Source organism: Hippocampus guttulatus, chromosome 13, assembly GCF_054856545.1.
Source record: "Hippocampus guttulatus isolate MCC_2025c chromosome 13, RoL_Hgut_1.0, whole genome shotgun sequence".
In the NCBI taxonomy this organism is placed as follows: domain Eukaryota; kingdom Metazoa; phylum Chordata; class Actinopteri; order Syngnathiformes; family Syngnathidae; genus Hippocampus; species Hippocampus guttulatus.
The window spans coordinates 18,395,843-18,419,415 of record NC_141273.1 but is presented as its reverse complement, the minus strand read 5'-3'; the positions used below and the strand labels follow the sequence as shown (position 1 = coordinate 18,419,415).

Genomic DNA, 23,573 nt, shown 5'->3' with positions numbered 1-23,573 from the left:
GAAGGATTTTTGTTGCCACTGGCATTGCTTCCTTGCTGGATGGTGGCTTGTCATCAAGAGTTGAATCGATGCCTTGTTTTTTAAAGTTTCGTAGATTTGCATCTTTCCGACTCCCAAGTGTATCCTGGATGCTTTTTACTTTGTGTCCAGCCTCGCTCAAACGGAAGCATTTCACTCGCTCCGCTACAGTCATGACAGTTCTTCTACGTTTCGATGCGATGATCTACATGACGTAAGTGAATAAAGTTAAAATCTTTCGCAATTAGAGTGAAACGCACGCCAATAAAAAGTCACTTACACGTCGTCGTTTCTGATCTGATGATCGAAAAATGCGAAATGAAAACGTGTCTTTCCTAGCATCGGGTGGGCGTTGCGTGTATTTAAGCTCCCGCGGCATGACGTCTCCATCCGGGTTACGGGTAGTGGAATTTCCGCTTATTAAGTTCCGGTTACATGTAATATCGGAGTCAAAATGTTAATGCATAGGTTTTTCTTCCGGGTGAAAGAAATTCCTTTTCATAGAATTCCGGGGATGGGAATATTTACTGTATAAGTATAACTCAACACGAGCCCCAGTGACATGGGATAGCAGGCCAGAGTATTTTTGGTGGCTTGTCGAGTGATCAAGTTGCCTATTTCCACTATGGACTAATTTATACAAAGGCAGTTTGGAGTGCAAAGGATTTGGATGCTAAGTTGACTCTCTCCTCTACATTTCAAGAGTGTTCCCTTTAGAGTGTCTTTAGTTCTTAAAGTATTTCCAAAATAAGTCTGATTATACTATTTGCCTTGCGTCTTGCACAGAGGTCAAAACAGGAGAAAACTGTCTTCTGTCAAAGCATCCACACGGCTTGAGCATCAATGAGACAGAGCTAACTAGGGTCTCTCGTAGCTGTTGTTGTAGCTGAATTTGTGGGTTTCTCTTTCCTTATCAATCAATGCAGTGATACGCGTATTTTCCCCAAAGTGATATTCCACTGAGCTCATGAAGTGGCACAACGTCACTCTGCAATTTCCGTAAAGTGACATTGGTAACTTCCTTCAAAATGACAGTTTACACAATGTCACTTCACATCATGAGTTGTCCATATGTCTCACTGACCTCTGTCATATTTACTTTACCTGAACTCTAGTTAGAGTGAAGTAATAATAATAATAATACATTTTATTTATAAGCGCCTTTCAAGACACCCAGGGACACTTTACAATCAGGAACAAAAACAATAAAACACAGAACGGGTTGAGCAGCGGCAGCCAGACGCGCCAGCGTTCACTCAACCCGGAAGTCAGAAAGAAACCGCAAAGGAGGGAGGGGGGAGAAAAAAAAAACATGCTCGTGCACATCAATACTTAGTTTTAGGTTGTTCTAAAATGCAAATCATGTTGACAACGCAAGTCAACCACCTTCCTGACTGATTACACAAAGTATAGATGGCGTTTCCCTTTTAGAACACACTAACTGTACGTGTCGGTACATTCAAAGATGGGTCCTAAATTTTCTAACCCGAACACGGGATTTGTGTTGCGAGGCTATGATGATGGGGTTTCCGCTATTTCTCAAAAGAATAACATGTAAAGCAGTCACTGAGTACATGATCAGCATCCATATACGACTTGTTGATTGTAAGCAAGCAGACTACAGTTGGAAGTGAAGTTTGTGTGAGATTAGAGATTATGTGAAACTAAAATTGTCCAATGCAAGTCTGGTGAACTCTAGTGGTCGAATTTAGTATAACAGTTTTACAGTCAAATTTGCCTGGGACTCAAACCAGCAATTATTTTCCTTTTCAAATTAATCACTACACTTGGCACTTTTGTTCCACTTTTTGTGCTGCTGTTACATAACTTTCCATTGCACGTCGCCATCACAACACAATATATACTTTTTTTTTTTTTTTTTTTAATTCCGGGGACCCTGTGGCACACCACCAAGGAGGTCTGAGGGTGTGGTCCTATTAAGAGCACACTGTTGGGTTTTTAAAAATGTCGCCTGTTTACAGATACAATGAAGACATAAAACAATGTGGATGCTAATCTACTTGTTTAGTCTCAGTTTTTCCCCAAAAAGTAGATTAGAGAATTGATAAAGAAGTGAAACGTTAAAAAGAAAAATCCGATCAATTCCCATTAAAGATGGGCACTTTACCCTATTTTGCTGATCCGTCCAGCTGTTCCGTCCGTGACCTGGGTACCCTTCCGTCATCGTCCCTCCATCCTTATTCAAAGAATAATCGTCCTCCGTCCCCGTTCCGTCCCAGTCCCCGAAAAAAAAGCATCCGTGCATGACGCCGTGGGAGAGAGGCATGAAGGGGAGCAATTAATACCTACAGATAAGACAGCACTTACTTTTCTCCATACATTTTTTTTTTTTTTTTTTTTTTTAGCTCGTGGGAATATAACAGTATAGGATATTTTCAGTTTGTTTCTGATGCAACCTGAGCTGCTAAAGCTAACGTCCTTAAATGTAAATGGACTGGGAAATCCAATTAAAAGATCCAAATTAACGGCCAAATTGAAATGGGAGACGGTTTCAATTTCTCTGCAAGAAACTCATCTCGCTCAACAAGAACATAAAAAATTGAAACAATTTGGTTATTAAAATATTTACTACCTTATTTTCGGGACTATAAGTCGCTCTTGAATATAAGTCGCACCAGCCATAAAATGCATCATAAAGAACAAAAAAACATAAATAAGTCGGTCTCAGTCGCATTTTGGAGGGAAATTTATTTGATAAAATCCAACACCAAGAACAGACATGTCACCTTGAAAGGCAAATAAAAATAAAAATAGAGAACAACAGGCTGAATAAGTGTGTGATATGCTAACGTGACATAATGCATAAACAACAAACTGAGAATGTGCCTGGTATGTTCACGGAACATATTAAGAGTCATTCAGAAAACTAGAGCATAAAGATCATGCTAACAAGTTTTCCAAACCATCAGTGTCACTCCGAATCACTAAATCAATGAAATCTTCATTCTCTCTGTCATTTTTAAAGAACTCTGCGAAACAGGTAGAATATGCGGCACTTCCTCTTCTACGTCGCTGACGTCACAGTTATCGTCAGTTGTTCTTGTCAGTTACCGCTAATGGGGAAAGTATCAACACAGGCCTAGAGCACCCTCTTTTGGTTTAATGTGAAAATAACACGTGAAATGACGTAATGTGTTAATCATTTCACACAGAAGTCACTCCAGAGTATAAGTCGCACCCTCGGCCAAACTATGACAAAAAACGACACCATATAGTCCGGAAAATACTGCACAATTCATATGTACAAAGTCATAGAAGAGAAATTGCTCTTCTGTTAACAGATAAGGTTATGTTTGAGTCCTATAAAGTATAAAATATAAAGGGGGCAGATCTAGTCATGGGAAAGCTTGGAAAAAAATGGGTATGCATCCCTTGATAGGAACAAAAATGTCTTCACTTATGTTTGATGCAACTGCATTGGAAACTGGGGGGTGTGTATGTGGTGGAGATTTCATTGTTGTAATAGATCAGCATTTGGATACTACTAATCCAAAGAGAAGTAAAAACAAGTTAACGCAATTCATCAATACAGGATTGGAAGATATAGGGTTTTTTGATATTTGGAGATTTGCTCACCCACTTGACAGGAACTATACTCACTATTCAGCTCCTCGCCGAGCATTGAGGATAGATTATGTTGTAAGATATACAAAAATAGAAATAAACTTATTTCTAGGTTTATCTGGGGTGCGAGGAACCCCCCCCCCCCCCCCCCCAATACACAATGCTTGAGTTAGCTAAGCATAAGGGAGGAATGGCACTCCCAAACTTGGATTGTGCTGACACTTTGCGCTTTCACTTCAGCTTCACTGTAGGACAGCAGCTCAGAGTGTTGTCTGGTGTCTACCTATGGTGCCATGTGACCTCGAAGAATTAATGTCATTGGACAATTATTATGATTACTCTTATTTTTCTTATTATTATTATTTCTTTATTTTGAGGACAGGGTGAGGGAATCAGTATCGTTTTAGTATTAGCAACGGGAGCGTCAAGAAATTAGAGAAACATACCTCTTCTATTGCTTCAACTGAGCAGCTCGATGCTCATTCTCAGCGCCAATCCTTGATACACAACAGTGTGCAGTGGCACATAGGAATCTGGTTGGCAGCCAATATCTTCAGAACACGTGCATGCGCGCACGCCTGCGCATCACTTATAGCAGGGGTCGGGAACCTATGGCTCGCGAGCCATATATGGCTCTTCACGACGGCTGCATATGGCTCGCAGAAAAATCTTCAATTATGAAAAAAAAATCGTGAGACTCGTTTGCGCATGCGCGAACCGGCGACTAGAAAGCCGGTTTGCGGCAATTTTAGCGGGAAAGTGGCAAACGTACATGTCATTGTGTCTAATTATCCTTCTAGCAATCGCCTTGGCAACGCAGATGAGGCAGAGACACTGTTCAAGTGGGGTTGCCTAATCTGCTGTCGAAAATAGTGGCCGATGTGCGCATGTGCGTGAGATCAGGAAATAAACTTCCCTCGTTTTAATCGCGCTGTCGGCTAATTTTAGAGACCCTTTTGAGAAGATGGCTAAAAGAAAAAGAGACGAGGAGTATCGTACTTTTGAGCAGGAATGGACAGAGGAATTTGCCTTTATGGAGAGAACAGGTTCCGCAGTGTGCCTAATATGCGGCGATAAAATTGCATCGATGAAAAGGTCCAATATAAAGCGGCACTTCGACACCCGCCACACGACATTTGCATCGAAATATACTGCGGGAGACAGCAGGAAGAAAGCATGTCAAGAGCTTCTATCAAGAGTGCAAGCTAGTCAGCAGCAACTCCGTGTTTGGACCCAACAAGGTGACTGGAATTTGGCTAGCTTTGCTGCCACGTTCGCAATTGTGAGAAACGGAAAGCCCTTCACGGGGAGTACGCCAAAGCATTCATGCTTGATGTTGCCAATGAACTTTTTGATGACTTTTCGGATAAGGACAAGATAATTAAACGGATAAAAGACATGCCTCTGTCGGCAAGAACTGTTCACGACCGCGCCGTCATGATGTCAAATCAAATCGAGGCAAGGCAAGTGAAGGACATAAATGCGGCACCTGTTTTTTTCTCTCGCCTTGGATGAGTCAACGGACGTAAGCAATTTATCCCAGTTCAGCGTGATTGCAAGGTATGTCGTCAGTGGCACACTACATGAGGAAAGTCTTGCAGTTTTGACAATGAAAGGAGGTTTTATTCAAGTCCTTCACTGAGTTCGCTAAAGAAAAAAAATCTACAGATGGATAAACTTGTTTCGGTGTGGACTGACAGTGCACCGTGCATGGTGGAGAAACACAGAGGATTTGTGGCACTTCTTCGTGAGCATGAAAAGAGACACATCCTAAGTTTTCACTGCATCCTACATTAGGAGGCGCTGTGTGCTCAGATGTGTGGCGAGCAGCTTGGAGAGGTGATGTCGCTCTTCGTTCAGGTGGTCAATTTTATTGTTGCCCGAGCTTTAAATGATCGCCAGTTTAAAACACTGCTGGATGAAGTTGGGGGAAGAATTATCCTGGTCTGCTTCTGCACAGCAACGTGCGTTGGTTGTCAAGGGGGAAGGTGCACAGCCGTTTTGCGGCTTGTCTGAGTGAAATCCGGACTTTTCTTGGAATAAAAAATGTCGAGCATCCCGAGTTAGCTGACACTGAGTGGCTCCTGAAATTCTACTATCTCGTGGATATGACTGAATATCTAAACCAGCTCAATGTGAAAATGCAAGGCATTGGGAATACAATTTTATCCCTGCAACAAGCAGTGTTTGCATTTGAAAACAAGCTACAAATTTTCATCGCCAACATTGAAACAGGTTGTTTTCTACACTTTGAAAAACTGGGAGAGTTTAAAGAGGCATGCACAGCAAGTGACCCTGCTCAACATTTTGATCTTCAGCAGCTAGCAGGATTCACATCTAATCTCCTAATCTTTTTAGTTTTAAACATATTGTATGGCTCTCACAGAATTACATTTAAAAATGTGGTGTTTATGGCTCTCTCAGCCAAAAAGGTTCCCGACCCCTGACTTATAGCATGTCCACTCCTGGCCATATTCTTTTTTTTTTTCTTCTTCTTCTTTTTGCAGAATTTTATTCCATTACAATTTTATTCTGTTCCAATGTTTCTTAATATATTGACACGCTCTGGTCCAAATAGCCAAAGGAAGCTTTTGTTCTGAAAACGAGGGAATTACTCCTACACAATAGCGATAGTTGGTAATAATTATTTCGTTAACAACAACTCGAATTTATTCGATGCATTTCATGCTGCGATTTCAATAATGTTGTAGAACACAGCGACAGGCCATTCCCATGTTCCTGTAAGCGCAATGTACTCGCACACCATCTGGTCCATAACATCCGCTTCACACTTGATGGTGTTACACTGTGCGACTGTGGTTGGCTTCCTTTTAGATGGCGGCGCAGACACCCGCAGCGGCTCCTCTTGTTTTATTTTGAGAGGGAAGAAATTTCATCTGTGCTGTATGTTACACATACGTACAGCACATTTGACAATAAAGTTGTATTCAATTCAATTCGAATTTGTCTCTGAAAGTATACGTAGGCTACACCAGTAATGCAATAACAAGTGTTGGAGGTCGGGAGGGAGAGGATGTTGTGGTTGTGGCAGGATCCTTTTGCCGTCCTCTGCGTGTTCGTTTGAATTCGGGCTGAGTTGAGGTGCAAAATCAGAGGCTGGAAATGGAGATTTATCAGAACATTAAGGTTCAGGTGCAGATAATCGTTCCACCCTTTTTTAAGTGACCAGTAGCCGAAATTATAGTAGAATTTGAGTGTGCAATTATACAGAGTCCTTGAGCGCTTTTAAGTGTCTGGTGCTGTGGAATATAGTTCAGTGACAATTGTTCAAGTATGTACATACAGTAGCTGGAGCGATAATTATCATTGCGGTAATGGTGTTCCACAGGGGTGTGCAAAATTGCAAAGAGCCATGATAGATTGAGTTACTGTTTCGGGAGTTAATGGCGAGACAGAAGAAGCTGTTTGAATGTCTGATGGTTTTGGTGCACATCGTTCGATCGCGCTTACCTGAAGGGAGTAGCTGGAAAAGGTGGTGGCAGGGGGAGGGGGGGAGGGGGTCCAGTAAGATTTTCCATGCAAGTCCCCGAGAGTGGGTATGGCGATGGCAGTGATTTTTTTTCCGCTCTCTTAACTGTCCGTTGCAGTTGGATTTGATCCTTTTTTGTGGCAGCCCCAAACCAAACTGTGATGGAGGAACACAGAACTGATTCGATGATGTGCAGAACTGTCTCAACAGCTTCTGTGGCACAATGTTCTTCCTCATCAAGTTAACGTTGACCTCCCACGTTATGTCCTGAGAGACTGTGATTCCGAGGAACTTGAAGGTCTTGACAGTTGACACAGGGTAGTTTGATAGTGTGAAGGAAAGCTGTGGGGAAGGATGTTTCCTGAAGTCTATGATCATCTCTACAGTCTTGATCGTGTTCAGCTCCAGGTTGTGTTGGTTTCACCAGGTACGCAGACTTGTCACCGTCTTTGATGAGGCCGATGACTGTGGGGTCATCTGTGAACTTTGTGAGTTTGACAGCTGGGTGTGTTGAGGTGCAGTCCTTCGTGTCGAGCGAGAAGAGCAGTGGGGAGAAGACATATCCTTGGGGGACTGGGTGCTGATTGCTGCTCCCCAGCCTCACCTGTTGTGTCCGTCCCGTCGGAAAGCTGACTGAGTCCTCCACAGACCATTTTGCCCGGGAGTCAAACTGCAGGGGTCCGGAGATGTTCTTTAGGTCGTTCAGCACAAGGCGTTAGAAGGATTTCATGACCACAGACGTCAGAGCGACAGGCCTATAGTCGATTAGTTCCGATGTCACTGGTTTCTTGGGGACATGGGTGATGGTTGGACTGTTTGAAGCAGGATGGGATCTCCACACAGCTGCAGGGATCTGTTGAAGATCTGTGTAAAGACCGGTGTCAGCTGGTCAGCGCCGACTTTCAGGCGGGGCGAGGGGGAACTTTGTCCCCGCGGTCTTCTTGATCTTCTGCTGCTTGAAGAGCCATCTCACGTCCTGTTTGTGGATCATCTCCAGGGCAGGGAATGGGGTCTGGGGTGTGGATATGGTAGGATGGCAGGTGTGGGAAGTGGAGGTATCCTTTTCGAATCTGGAGAAAAATACGTTTAGATCGTCAGCCAGTCCCTTATTATTCACTGCTTATGGGGATGGTGTCCGGTAGTTTGTAACTGCTTTCAGGCCATTCCACACAGATGCAGAGTCGTTAGCAGAAAACTGTTTTTTCAGCCTCTCTGCATAGCTTCTCATTGCAATGTTAATTTCCTTTCTCATTTGATTTTGGGCACTTTAGTACAGTGCCCTATCTCCACTTCTAAAGGCAGCCTCTTTCTCTTTCCTAAGTTGTCTGAGTTTTGCAGTGAACCATGGCGTGTGATTGTTGAAGGAGCAGAAGGACTTTGTTGGTTCACACGTGTCCTCACAGAAATTTTATGATGTTTCAGCATTTGTGTATTCGTCCAGGCTACCAGTTGAAGTTTCAAAGAAGCCCCAGTCGGTGCAGTTCAAGCATTCTTGGAGTGCTTGCTTTGCTTCATTGGTCCATTGCTTCACAGTCTTGATCACCAGTTACACATATACACATTTGAGTCTGTGCTTGAATGTAGGGATTAAGTGTATAAAACAGTGATCAGAAAAGCCCAATGCTCCGTGGGAAACAGATTGGTATGTGTCGTGTTGCAATGGTCCAAAATGTTACCTTCTCTGGTGAAACAATCAATGTGCTGCTTATATCTGGGAGGTTCATGGTTAAGTTGTGCTCTTAAAATCATCCAAAATGATAAAGGGTGACTCTGGATGCTTTAGCTCAATTTTGTTTACTTGGTCAGCCAGTGTTTGTCGCGCTCTGTTCGCGTTAGCTTGCAGTAGGATGACAATGCCGGTGAGTATGAAGGAGGAGCACTCACGTGGTGAGTAAGAATGGCTTACAGTTTCGAAACAGGACTTCAAATTCGGGCTGCAGTGTGCGTTGAACTTCTTGACATCAGTGCACCATTCTTCGATATAGAAGCATATTCAACCACCTGTTGATGTTTCCAGTTTCGGCTCGGAGGAGGCAGGAGTCAGGTAGGTGTAGCGCGGCATCCGGGTTGCGGTCGCTGAGCCAGGTTTCCGTGAAGCAGAGCGTGGAAGAATGTACAAAGGTTTTGTTGGTCCTTATGAGAGGAAGAAGTTCATCCATCTTGTTTGACAGAGAATAAACCGCTGGTTCGAAATCCATGCTTACATAGCTTGACAAGCACGACCCTCTTCCGGCAGCGTTTCCATGCACAATACAGCCGCCCCACCAGCTATTTCCTCACAAACTTGTGGATTTGCGTGTGTTGGTGAAAAAAGTCAAATGTCCTTTGATCGCTCCTGGTTATATTTTAATATAAAAGCATCAAAATAGCCGTAATTGTTTTGAAAGAAGCATTTAGTTTTGTTGATATTGCACACGTTATGAATGTTGCAAGATCACTTTTTGCAAGTCAATTTTTGGAAGATTACCTAAAGCCTTGGTTGGAAGATTACCTAAAGCCTCGGGTTGACAGGAAAGTTGACATGAAAGTTCAGATCTTGTTTTTTGTCTCCTAGGCTCCTGGATGGCTCCATAAATGAGACACTATCATCCCAGACAGAGATCACTTTTGAGGAAGTGGACAATGGATGCACTGATCATACTGAAAATCAACTCACCCTGCCTGGAATACAGGATGAGCATCTCAAATTATCAGGAAACGGTATGGGCAGCCACAGTTCTTATGTTGGAGATGTCGATGATTTGTCTGTTGGGACTGTTCTCACTCAAGCAGGTCAGCAGCCTCTTGCCGAAGACTCTCCAGTGGATACAAATCTTAATAGTGATATATCAAGAAGGCGTGACAGTCATACCATGAACACAGCTAGCGAAGGAGCAGCTATGGTTCTCAGTCATCAGGAGGCCACAATGAGCCCAGAAGAAGGAGGTATGACGATGAAAGAGAGCCTGAGCCAAGGTGGAGGGGCTTTCATGCTTTTCAGACATGATCCAGCCAATCAGCAAGTCAGCAAATCAACTCAAGGCACAATGGTACGTTTCCGTGACTTAGCTTTCGGGTCGCTTTCTTTTCTCTCATTATCTTCGTCTCATTCCGCCTTTCTTTTCATCCGTGTTAAAAACACAAACAAAAAATCATGTGGTCTTCCGAGGCTTTGTTTGCTGCACTTCATAATGCCTGCTTGGTGCAAAAAAAACCCCAAACAAACAAATATATAATCTACACCATAGAGCTAATACTCCCTGCGCACTCTCTGACAATGAGGGCGCCACTGCCAAGTACTGTAGTGAATGTGCAATTACATTTTCTTATACTTCAGGGAAAAAAAAACACGTTCCCCAGAGTCACACACGCCCCCCGGCATCGCACCCCCCCCCCCCACTTCACTTAGCGGTGCGGGGCACGCCCCACTATTTAAGAGCCACTGTAAAATATATCGAGTTGATGAAACAGAAGGGCGGAACAGTGCATGACTGGTTCGCCTCACAGTGCAGGGGTGCAGGGTTCGATTCCAGCTCCGGGCTTCCTGTGTGCAGTTTGCATGTTCTCCCCAGGCCTGTGTGGGTTTTCTCCGGGTACTCTAGTTTCCTCCCACATTCCAAAGACATGCATGGCAAGTTAAAGGAACACTCTAAATTGTCCCTAGGTGTGAGTGTGAGCGCAGATGGTTGTTCGTCTCTGTTCAATTATTGTTGAGTGAGTGTTAACAGGGTAAAAAAAATGTTAAAATCTCGACGTTATTTATTCCACATGACAATTTGACATTTTACTCCAGATTTTAGCAAGGTTAATGGAAGTTGACACGCATGATTTGCTTTCCCAGGCAAGTCAAGTCAAGTCAACTGTATTTATAGAGCACTTTCAAACAGCCATCGCTGCATACAAAGTGCTGTACATGGAGCAATTTAACATATACTGTGCAATAAACAGTAAGACAAATCGATAAATAAAGACGGTAGAAAGCACCAAACAGTAAAACCAAGAACAAATCTAAGTCATGCTGAGTCGAATGCCAAAGAATACAAGTGAGTTTTGAGGAGGGTTTTGAAGATGGGCAGCGAGGAGGCTTGCCGAATGTTCAGTGGGAGGTCATTCCAGAGAGAGGGACCAGCAACAGAAAAGGCTCGATCCACTCTGAGCCTGAGTTTAGTTCTTGGTACTTCTAATAATGTCTGGTCCGCAGACCTGAGGCGCCGAGCAGGTGTGTAAGGGCGGATGGGCTCAGAGAGGTAAGATGGCGTGAGATTATTTAGAGATTAAATAAAAGGATCTTCAAAATAACTCTAAAATGTAGGGGGAGCCAGTGAAGGGATGCCAGAGTAGGAGTTATGTGCTCCCTCTTACGAGTACCAGTCAAGAGGCGAGCAGCGGCATTCTGGACCAGCGGAAGGCGCTTAATGGAGGACTGGCTGACTCCAAAGTAAAGGGCATTGCATTAATCGAGCCGGAATGTGACAAAGGCATGAATTACTGTCTCAAAGTGTTCATGAGAGAGGAGAGGTTTTACTTTGGCCAGCTGTCTAAGGTGATATAAGATGGATTTAACAACAGCACCAATTTGCCGGTCAAGTTTAATATCACTGTCCAGTTTAAGACCCAGTCTGTTGACTTAAGATAAGGAGACAGGGGCCCAAGTCTACAGGATGAGATGTACAAGGGACACTGGGACCAAACAGTATCACCTCTGTCTTCTTTCCATTGAAATTCAAGAAGTTTTGTGCCATCCAGGTTTTGATTTCTTCCAGGCATGATAGGAGTGGCCTTAATGAGAGGGCGTCTTTTTTGCTCAGTGGGACATAGATCTGGCAGTCATCTGCATAGCAGTGGAAGGGAATACCATGTTTCCTTAAGATGGAACCCAATGGGAGCAGATACAGCGAGAACAGCAGAGGCCCCAGAATTGAGCCCTGTGGAACACCACATGACAGGGGAGCAGTGGGTGACTCAGAGCAGCCAAGGCTGACACAAAAGGTTCTGTCAGCTAAATAGGACCTAAACCACTTAAGAGCACTACCGCCAATGCCACCAAGTGCTGCAAACGAGTCAGCAGAATACTGTGATCCACTGTATCAAATGCTGCAGGTAAGTCCAATAAAACTAGACACACGTGGTCTCCAGTGTCATTTGCCAAGAGGATGTCATTAGATGTGCCGGGCCGGCCCGGGCCTTGAGTTTGACACATGTGACTCAGACGAAGAGGCTAACATGATGTGGCCGTTGATATATTGTCTGATTACATCACTAGGGGTATTGATGCTAAAATTGATTCAGTTCTTGCCACTATTAAAGACGAGGTAACCCTAGACAACAAGTCCTAGAGACTCGTGTTGGTGAAGCGGATGACGGAATTGCCACAGTGGAGAGCACGACAGAATGTGACAGGCTTTGGAAAAACAAGCTGTTGCTATGTTGGAGTCCATTGATGACTTGGAAAGTGTGGTTGTACTCGCTTAAGGCACAGAAGGAGCCGAATCCTGTTAAACCGCCTGACTTTGTTTCTACATTTGTTACTGTTTTCATTACTCAAACTAATGTATAGTTTTTTGTTTGTTTTTTATTTATTGTTTTGTTTTCACAGATGGATGCAGATCAATATCAGTCCAAGAAAAAAGAGTTTGAGGCCTGGCTCTGCAGAGAGAATGAACTGCTTTCAGGGATCCTTAACACCAAGAGAGCAACGCGCAAGTGCAAAGAATTCACGATGCAACAGGACACACTAAGCGTGAGTTACCAGTGTCAGCATATGCCTACCCAACACACATTCGTCACACATCTCTGTCCAAGGGTTGAAGTATTCTTCATTAGCAGAGTTTGCGAACGCATTTCATTCAACATTGTAGTATACAATGGGCTGATTAATAAATGATAAGCATTTTATTTTTGCTTTCTTAATTTGAACATTTAATTGTCAGGAATTGTCTTCTTTTAACTCAAGAAATACTTTGCCTTGAAAATAAATGTCATATCAATAAAACAAATGCAAATAAATAAGTAAGTTTCTCCGTCATGAACAAAATCCTCCGGCCACCAAACTCTCTCCCCCTCCACCTGTACTCCACAGCAACCTGCAACTCCATAATGGAACACTTCAATCACAAAATCCTTAAGATCCATCACCAACTCCATCAAAACCTGCCTGCTCCCCCCCCATCTGAACCTTCTTCTCCTTGTCATCTCTTCTCCAGTTTTGTTCCACCAACGACTGCTGAATTATCCAACCTCATACTCAAATCCAAGCCCACCACTTGCCAGCTTGATCCCCTCCCTTCATCCCTTGTTAAATCCTGCCTTCCTTCTGTGCTTCCTCTCATATCTGCTATTATCCACTCCTCACTCTCTTCTGGTATTGTCCCATCACTCCTCAAAACTGCTGCTATCACCCCCACACTGAAAAAACATGGCTCTGACCCCAACAACTTTGATAACCTCCGCCCCATCTCCAACCTTCCATTTATCTCGAAAATCCTTGAAAAAACTGTTGCTGCTCAACTCCACTCCCACCTGTCCCTTCACTCTCTCTATGAACCCTTTCAGTCCGGTTTCCGCCCCCGCCACAGCACAGAGACTGCCCTAATCCGTATTGTGAATGATCTCCTCATAGCATCTGATTCCGGTTTAGTCTCCATCCTCATCCTCTTAGACTTGAGCGCTGCCTTTGACACAATCTCTCACCCTATCCTCCTCAATAGACTCTCCTCCATTGGTCTCTCCCACACTCCCCTCAGTTGGTTCCACTCCTACCTCACTGGCCGCACTCAGTTTGTCCAGCTCAAATCCTTCACCTCAAAGCCCTCCCCAGTCACCACAGGTGTACCACAGGGATCTGTCCTAGGTCCCCTTCTCTTCATCATCTACCTCCTGCCTCTTGGCCATATCCTCCGCAAATTTAATATCCACTTTCACTGCTTTGCTGATGACACCCAGCTCTACCTCTCCTGCAAGCCAAACTCCATACTCCCACCCCCCTCCCTCACCTCTTGCCTCTCCGAACTCAAAACATGGTTCACAACAAACTTTCTTAAATTAAATACTAATAAAACTGAAGTCCTCCTTCTTGGCACCAAATCCACTTTATCCAAAGTAAACAGTTTTTCCTTCAACATTGACAGCTCCCTAGTGTCCCCCTCCCCCCAGGTTAAGAGTCTGGGTGTCATCCTGGATAGCATGCTCACCTTCCACTCGCATATCAACACCATCACCCGCACTGCTTATTTCCACCTCCGCAATATTACCAGACTTCGCCCTTCCCTCACCCCCCACACCACTGCTATTCTTGTCCACAGTCTTGTCACATCCCGCCTTGATTACTGCAACGCTCTCCTCTTCGGCCTACCTCAAAAGTCCCTTCATAAAATCCAGCTGGTCCAAAACGCCTCTGCTCGCATCATCACAAAAACATCTTCCCAGCAGCACATCACCCCCGTTCTCCAACAGCTTCACTGGCTCCCTGTTCAACATCGCATCAATTACAAACTGCTTCTATATACATATATGGCCATCCACAACCTGGCCCCTCCTTACCTATCCGACCTTCTCCAGGTGCATATCCCCTCTCGCTCCCTCAGATCCTCGTCCTCCCTCCGCCTGTCAGTGCCCCCTGCCCGACTGAGCACCATGGGAGCCAGAGCCTTCAGTCACGCTGCTCCAAAGCTCTGGAACAACCTACCTCCGGACCTCCAAAACTGCACACCTCTTTCCACTTTCAAGTCCCGTCTAAAAACACACCTGTTCAGGATTGCCTACAACACATAGCTCTTCCATTTCCTATGTTTTTATGATTTTATGATTTTATGTCCTGTTTTTATATAATATCTCGTTTACTAATTTTTACATTGTATTTTCTTATTGTCTGTACAGTGTCCTTGGGTGGCATGAAAGGCGCTTTTAAATAAAATGCATTATTATTATTATTATTAATAAGACACACCTTCAATGAATGGCCTATTTTAAAACTGTTTTCATATATGGGGTGCACTCATTATAAGGCGGATAGAAGCGAAAATCGTGGTTGCACTATGCATCCACTAGGTCAGGGGTGGCCAACATGAAACATATGTAATACAATGGTATTCCAAAACAATAAATGAAAGACAAAAGTTATGAAGACAATTGATTCCACAAAAAGGCACACACGTTTAGTCGGCTTACATCCACAAGGGGCTAAATATCCTTAGAAGTCTTGCTTTTGTCTCCGTCCTTTGTTTAGTCTGGAGTTAACTGTGCTTTTAGTCTTATCTTCGTTTCATAATGGCTGCGCAGAGCTCACAAAATAGTTGTCTGTTTGAGTGTGTGTTGGTGAATGCACATGTCAATTAGTGTCAGGCAGAACCCTTTTAGGTTACAAGTGGTTCATGCTAATAATCACAACTAGATGGCAGAGGAACACTAACAGGGAAACAACTCAATGGGGAATGTAAAGTCTCTTTATATTAGGGACATTGGTTTATAGGGCGCACTGTTGGCTTTTGAGAAAATTAAATGCTTTTAGATATACCTTATAAGTGCGGAAATTACGGTCAACTTGCCTTCATGATATACCTGGTATACCTCATAACATTTACCCCATCCCCACACAAAAAAATTGAGCTTCTTTGAATAAGGCCCCTTAAAACAGACATTTAAAAAATAAATACCAATAACAAAGAATTGAACAAGAATAAAATATAGTATAATAATTCAGATATACGGTATAATTTAAAACCCACAATCGCAGTTTCAAGTTTGTTTTGATCTGGGCTTTAATGAGACACTGTATATGTTTGTATTCTTAGCTAACTAATTGTACAAAAAATATTATTATAATTATTAGACAATCTTTTTAATATCATTTTTATTAGTTATGAAGTAATGCTCCTCCATACTGTTCACTGTTTGGTTGACAGTGCACAGTTAAGGTTGCAGATAAAAGCATACAATTCCTCATAAAACCTATTGCACGCTTTTGCGATACACATATTGCACAAGCCATTATTGAAATAATGCTTTTTTTTTTTTTCAATATATTGTGCCGCTCTCATGCACGTGTATGTGAATCGTTAGTTAGCCAGCAAATTGACTTGAAATGAACTGTTCAGCAGTATTGACAGTGAGGCCCATCTCGGCAGTGTCCCAACACCTCTGTCGGAATTTGCTGCCGGCCCATTCTCAGTCCGTCACACACGGCAACAGAAAGATGAAGGAGAATGGAAATGAAATAAACTGGGACATTGACATGTTGGGTTGAAACCCGAAAAACAAAGACCTGTCTGCTGTTTTTCCCTGAACTAGTTTCACTTTTTTGATGCAGGCCCTGAGATCAGGGGTAACATGGGGTCAGGAGCAGTTCCAACTTTTGCTTCAAGGAAGTGGCGTTAGAAAGAGTGGATCAGGTCTAGCAGCGGACACGAGTCTAGAAGAACTTCGTTACCGCTGGATGCTCTACAAGTCCAAGCTAAAGGCTGCCGGTGACCTCCAGACCTGGCTCAGGTCGAAGGTGAGTTGACTACTTTCCAATCTTGGGTAATATTTCCTACATTTAAATGTGATGTAAGATGATCTTTTTATGATTAAAATAAAACTTTTTTTCTTTGAGCCGCTTCAAAATATGCATCACAGCCACGGCCACGCGATTCCTGGCTCCAAGATTTACTGAGCTATTCGACTGCTAGTACATAATCTATGGATAGATCCAAGAAAAGTTTCGGACTTAATTAGCCATATTTGAAACAAGCATCGCTAAGATAAGCATCGCTCACGAATGACAAGCTCACATACACGTATGAAGTAAGTGATGTCTTACATCTACGGTTGGGCATAGCGAATCGAGTGGAACCAGGAGTAACATGCTGACATTTTGGCTGTTTGATTTTATTTGGCATTAAACTTCAACTGGGAGTGACATTTAGCACCTTGAACCTTTTTTTAACGAATTGTTCAATCATGATTTGCCAAACTGTTGCCTGTTCCCTCCCATTTTACAGCGCTCATATCTTAAGTTTGTGTTGCTAGGTAAAGTTTTTTTTTAAAAATACAAAACTTACAAAAAACCTAGGTTGCATCACTTGCGTCTCAAGGCACCACTGTATTTATTGAGCTGGTAATGTACTGTATAATTGAGCGGCTTTAAGGATATGTTTTGAGGTATTGTGCACACTCTTATTTGCATCATTAGTCGATCTTAATTTTGGGAGGAAAATACAGTCCATAGTAAAGCTGTTTCTTTTCTTTCTCTTTTGCAGAAAGTCACTGAGAAACAAAGGATGCCTGCAACTGGAGCAACAGTTTATAAGGTACCATAAAACTAATGTGTATGAACAATGAATTACAAGCATCTGGAATTGACTTTTCACATTTTTCACTGTTATCGGCAGTGGTGACTGGTCAATAGCACAATGAGCATTACATAATTTTCCTGAAGTCCAAGAAGTAACTTAAAAAGTGCATAATGTAAAGAATAGATGGTATAGATATTTGTTGACGATGTCATGGCATATTCCTCAGTGTAAAAAAAATAAATACATCACTGACATCGCCCCTATGGCGGCGAATAAGATACAATTTATGAAAGGAGGATGAGTGATAATTAACAGAAGATGGCTGAGTCATGCTAAACTGCTGACGCCCACAGGTGTCAAAATGCTGGGGGCCAAATCCGTCCTGCCCACCAAAAAAATCTTATGCTCCAACCTCCATGATTCGTGCTAAAATCCACCCAAATTTCAAATTTTCATTCGTAATACATGAAAGTCATCAGATATTGCAGCATTTTTATGTCACCATACCACTTTATACACTATCCATCAATCCCACTTTTAGCATCATCAATCAATTTGTATCTGTGTTGCACTTTTCATACATAGAAATGCATCTCAAAATGCTGTGCAATAAAAACATCCAAAATACGCCTGCACTCACGCACAAAAAACACACACTTGTAGGGTTAGGTGCATCGCATAAAAAAGAAGGAAATCACTCTTGGTCCCCAAGGTTTTGAGACAAAAAAAACACGGTGCAAAGTAACGAGGTTTAAAATAACAAAAAAAATGGACCAAAGGCAAAAAGGTACAAAAATGCTATTTACAATGGATTAAACAAAAAGGGGCGACCCTGGTGGATGAGTGGTTAGCAAGTCGACCTCACAGTGCATTGGTATCGGGTTCAATCCAGGCTCCGGCCGTCCTGTGTGGAGTTTGCATTTTCTCCCCGGGCCTGCGTGGGTTTTCTCCGGGTACTCCCACATTCCTCTCACATTCCAAAAACATACATGGCAGGCTGATTGAACACTCCAAATTGTCCCTAGGTGTGAGTGTGAGCGCGGATGATTGTTTGTCTCTGTGTGCCCTGCGATTGGCTGGCAACTGGTTCAGGTTGTCCCCCGCCTAGTGACCGAAGACATTTGGGTTAGGCTCAAGCACCCCCCGCGGCCCTTGTGAGGATAAATCGGAAAATGGATGGATAACAGGTCAACAGCAAAAGGACCTGCTCAGCTCGGCCTAAAAATGCATTTAAAGCAAAAGCTGGCACGCACACGAAACAGCCACACTAACACTAATAAAAGAACGAACAACTATCTACTAAGGAAGCACAAATTCTTAAAGCAAGAGCAAGCGAGCTGTCGTATTCACCCCCGATTTCTGTCACTCCATGGAAGATCTTTCAACTTGGCGCCGATGGTTATTGGTCACTCAGGAAGTCTCCGAAGAAATCCTTTTAAAGACAGGAGGACTCACTCCCATCTACAACGCAACAGACAACACGCGCACACACACACACAACCTGATGAACTGTTAAAAAAAAAAAAAAGATCTGGCAAGGCACAAAGAAACCATATGAGGGGGAAAAATCATCCAAAAGGAGCTCAATCAACTCATGGGATAAATCCACTCATGCTGTCATTGGTCGACATCGCGCCGGGAACCAATCATGCGTGCAGGCATATCCAAAACCTCTGAGTCATTCGGCATTTTTTTTTTTCCGAATGCAGTACTCTGAAAAAAAACGTGATAAATGAAGCGCGATATAGTGAGGGATCACTGTCATAACAAAGCTTTGTTTTGCATGAAACTGTAATGCAAAGAAGTACAAAGTAGGCTGAAAAAGAACTCCTCCACTGAAGTATAGAGTCCCAAAGTTTCAGCACTAGGGCTCTATGACTGCTCTGTAAAACTACACAGGTGTCATATAATGAAGTTTGTGTAGGAAACAGTGGAAGTGGGTTGTCTCATGGACAACCATATGAGTAAGAGAACAAAAAGGAGGTAAACATCTGGTGGACTGGTGCAAATAACTATCTTTGCCTCAATGTGAAGAAGACCAAGTACCGGTAGTTGGTAGTGAACTTCAGGAAGGTCACCCCCCCCCCCCCCCTAATTCCTCTGCACATTGGAGGCATAGCGGTGGAAGTGGTCTCCGCCTCAAAGTACCTTGGGCTCAGCATTCCAATTACTTCACCTGCAGCAGGATTACTTCCTGTCTGCTGAAGAAGGCTCACCAAAATCTCCAATTACTCTGGAAAATGTGACGTGCCAGACTGGGGAGCTGTGTCTTGGGGTACTTCCGCTGATGTGTGGTGGAGAGTGTCCTCAGTACAAGCATCTCAGTGTGGCACAACAGCTGCTCGGCTGCAAGAAAGGAAGGGTTTTTTGTTTTGTTTTGTTTTGTTTTTTTTCAAGGCTGCTCAGAAGGTAGTTGGGAAACAGCCTTCCCACAACCACAGACATTTTCACCAGCAGATTAAGAAAGAGGGCTCCTCTGCATCATTGGGTAGCAAACCCACTGTGCACACTCCCTGTTCCATCCTCTCCCCTCAGGCAGGCAGCTACAAAGCATCCAGAGGAGGACCGCCGCATTTTTTTCTGCAAGCATTGATAAGCACAGGCAGCTACCAGACACGCATTCATCAATGTTCCTTGCTCTTAGCTGCTGTTTTTTTTTTCTTCTTTTCAGAAACCAGGTTTGCTGCAGCGGGTGTTTCGAGTGGCTCTTCCTCTCTGGCTCCTCTTCCTGGCTTTCCTGCTGCTGGCCTTTCTCCTGCCCCTCGTGGACGAAGGCAACAGCTGCTCCATCTCCAATAACTTCGCAAGATCTTTCAGTGTTATGCTGCGCTACTCTGGGCCACCGCCTACATAGATGGAACTCAGCCCGCTTTCTACCGCACATTCTTGTGTCTCACCAAACGTACTCACCTACTTTTTTTTTTATCGAAAGAAGAAGAGACAACTAAGACGTTCTGAAAGCCATCATTATAGGCTTTGCAATCACCAACTCCGTTATTTTCATCGTATCTTGAAATATTGTTACAAAACATTGCCTCACTAATGGCCATATTCTCTCTGTTAGAACTTGTGCCATATGCTTAGAACTCATTCACTTCCAGCCGTTTTAGAACATTTTTGACATCTTCAAGACCAACGGGATATTGTCTTCAATGATTATAGGTAGGGCGGCACGGTGATCAACTGGTTAGCACGTGTGCCTCAGTGCGGAAGTGCAGGGTACGGATTCCAGACCCTGGCCTTCCAATGTGGGGTTTGCATGTTCGCCCCGTGCCTACTGTATGTGGGTTTTCTCTGGGTACTCCGGTTTCCTCCCACATTCCAAAACCATGCGTGGTAGTTTCATTTGTCAATCTAAATTGTTCTTAGGCGTGATTGTGAATGTGACTGGTGCCCTGCGGTTGGCTGGCAACCAGTTCAGGGTGTCCCCCGCCTACTGCCCAAAAACAGCTGGGATAGGCTCCAGCACACCCTGCGACCCTCGTGAGGATTAAGCAGATCAGAAAATGGATGGATGATTATATTCCCAACACTCTTTCACCTTTGATTGAGCCTTTTTCACTCTTTGATTTAAAAAAAAAAAGGCAGGTTGCAAAAAATGCAGCAGGTTCTCCCAGTGGACTATGCTTATATCTAAAATGGTAGCTCAATGTCATCTACTGTTGGTTGTGCATCACTCAAGTTGAAATTTCCAGTGGCGCAGCAGCAGATGGTCTCCCACCCTTCCCCATTGGAAAGAAAAAACGTAATTGAGAAGTAGACTTGTCAATGGCAGTGAATGAGTTTTCTGGAAAGGCAGTTGAGCTCATCATACAGAGCAGCATATCAATGGACTTCCAGACATGCTTTCAGTCATAACCACAGTCTTCTTATTCCACTTTAAACATACTTTTTACTTGGATTGATTCCACATAGAATAATGCTCTCCTTCAAAGCTACATGACACACTTACATACAATAAGACATTCATATCAAGTGCGCTTCATCTTTTGCACAGATTTCAATTCTCAATTAGCAGGAAAAAATACATGTTGGAGGATTTGCGGGCAAGTCTGTGTTGGTCTTTGGTGTTTCCACACTCATTCGTTGCTTATGTGCGGTGGGTGTGTCAGAAATATGTCAGAACTGATTAAGCAATTGCAGGTGCTTAAAAAAAAAAAAAAGGACAAACGAGAGAATGTGGCCCTTTGTTGTCATGTGCCGCAAAGGACAGGACTGTAAATGCAAGAGATCCAAAACCGTGTTTCAATGAACATTTTAAAATTGATACTGTGTTAGCCCATGTATATCAACCAAATACCAAATCCAGAAACGTGTAGCCAACAATACACGGTTGTTAAGCATTAACCACAGAAATTCCATAAAATGGAATACAGTTTATTCTTTATCTTAATCTCATTATATGCTTAGTTTTCAGGGGGTGGGGGTCCTCAAACAAAGCATGACCTTGAGAACCTGTAATACATTCTCAACAAGCCATTTCTTATTCTTTGAACTTCTACTGTGCACATTACAGATGATGAAATGTTCATGTGGGATGAACAACAGTGCAACAAAGCGATCACCACATCTCACCCTGTCGTCATTGGTTTTAAGGGCCTGAGTTCTAGTTTATCTTGTGTGTGTGTGTGTGTGTGTGTTTGATGGGGTTGAGGCAAGTTAGTCATTTAACTTCGTACACACAAAACTCATCCGATCATGCCTCAGCCATATGAAGATTCAGGGGGGAAGTGCCATGAAAAAGTAGGCTTCCTGTATTTTTATTAACTCCGGGTTTATGAAATCCCCAAAAATGGATTTTAGGGACATAAGGCAAATGGGGGTGAGTTTTAGACTTGGGCCTTCAGTGGGTATTTAGTGATTTAATCCACCTCTTAATAACGTCATAATATGTACATAAAAAAACAAAACACTATACAGTATAACAATGGCTTTGTTCACACTGCAGAGTGTGCGACTAAACCTTTCGAAAAACCACCTCTGCTGGTTGTGACAAGTACATTTGCCATTTTGCGGTCTTTGCTTTCAAATGTGATTAATCAACATCCAGCTTCACACAGAATTGTCAACGATCAAGAGTTATCATACCCATCACTATTTACTGCATCAATTCTTATTTCTTTTTAAAAATATGGCATTCCCGGTTTACACACACACACACACACACACAATCATTGGTCCTTCCCTGTTAAGGCAAGAAAAATAATGATACAGTACTGTAGTGTATAAATAGTTCATGAAACGGGCCTGAACAAAAATGATGGTCACCGCAAGTGTCTTCAAACTTATAAGCAGTCAGTCTGCCTTTTTTAAGGTGACAAGTAGTCACTGTAATCTTAGTTGACAGTTTAGTGTGTAAACACACGAAACGTGAAACAGGAAGTGAAGGAGAGTGTTCCCTCAGAAGATAAGGAAGACAATTAGACAAAAATGTTATAGGTGAAGGATACAATTGGGCCCTTGACCATCAGGAAGAGTTTCGCTCTTGGAATTGTGGACATGTACCTAATATTTTAATAAAAATTTCATTCCTAAGTGCTAACCTGTATTTTTACTCTGCATGTGACAAATAAACGTTTTGAATGAAAATGGCTCAAGAATTTTATGTAAATTTGCAGAACGGACAAACAGTATATGCATGTATACTATATAGACATACGGTCTTTCCAGTATGTGTGCATTCATTGTTAAATGTTATATGTTCTATTGTATTCTATGTTAAATGCTCAGTAGCGCGCTTTGTTACAGCACTGCAATTATTGTGAATGCACAATATAAATGAAAAGTGTGTGTGTGTGTTTACAGACACACACACACAATGTATATAGCATGCTGTAATAACTCAACTTTATTCATAGGGCACTTTAAAAACCACCATAGCTGGATCCAAGTGCTGTGCATAAAGTAAAACTCAGACATAAAAAGACAAAACAGTGAAAATGGGAAATAAATAGCATAGACCAAAAATACAATAAAACACTAAATATAATAAATAATACAATGATAATTACTGTCTCATGCTGAGTGGAAAGCCGAAGAATTAAGTCAAATTCATTGATATACTGTAGCTCTTAATCACAAAAAGTGTCAAAGGACTTCACATGCCCACAGTTGACAAATATTAGCAACATCCCCTGATCTTCATTCCCAGGAGGGCAAGGAAAAACAAAACAAACAAAAAAAAAACTCTGGGGAAAAATGAAGAACCTTGGGAAGTGGCCGCAGACGTG

The 23,573-nt window shown here is 42.8% G+C and overlaps 1 protein-coding gene and 1 pseudogene across 5 annotated transcripts in view; one reads left to right on the top strand and one right to left on the bottom strand.

Annotated features, from left to right (window-relative positions):
* Positions 1-22,932, top strand: part of syne3 (spectrin repeat containing, nuclear envelope family member 3) — a 61,243-nt gene extending 38,311 nt beyond the window's left edge. For 3 of the 5 annotated variants that reach the window (XM_086126923.1, XM_086126921.1, XM_086126919.1), the window contains 5 exons: positions 9,648-10,122; positions 12,669-12,812; positions 16,377-16,562; positions 17,308-17,358; positions 20,015-22,932. In XM_086126923.1, coding sequence (XP_085983049.1) covers positions 9,648-10,122; positions 12,669-12,812; positions 16,377-16,562; positions 17,308-17,358; positions 20,015-20,197 — 1,039 coding nt within the window. In that variant the 3' untranslated portion in view covers positions 20,198-22,932. Of the gene's footprint in view, positions 1-9,647; positions 10,123-12,668; positions 12,813-16,376; positions 16,572-17,307; positions 17,359-20,014 lie in introns of those variants that run through there. The other 2 variants (XM_086126920.1, XM_086126922.1) reach the window with 2 other exon arrangements.
* Positions 6,928-9,338, bottom strand: LOC147196766 (uncharacterized; annotated as a pseudogene).
* Positions 22,933-23,573: the final 641 nt, after the last annotated feature.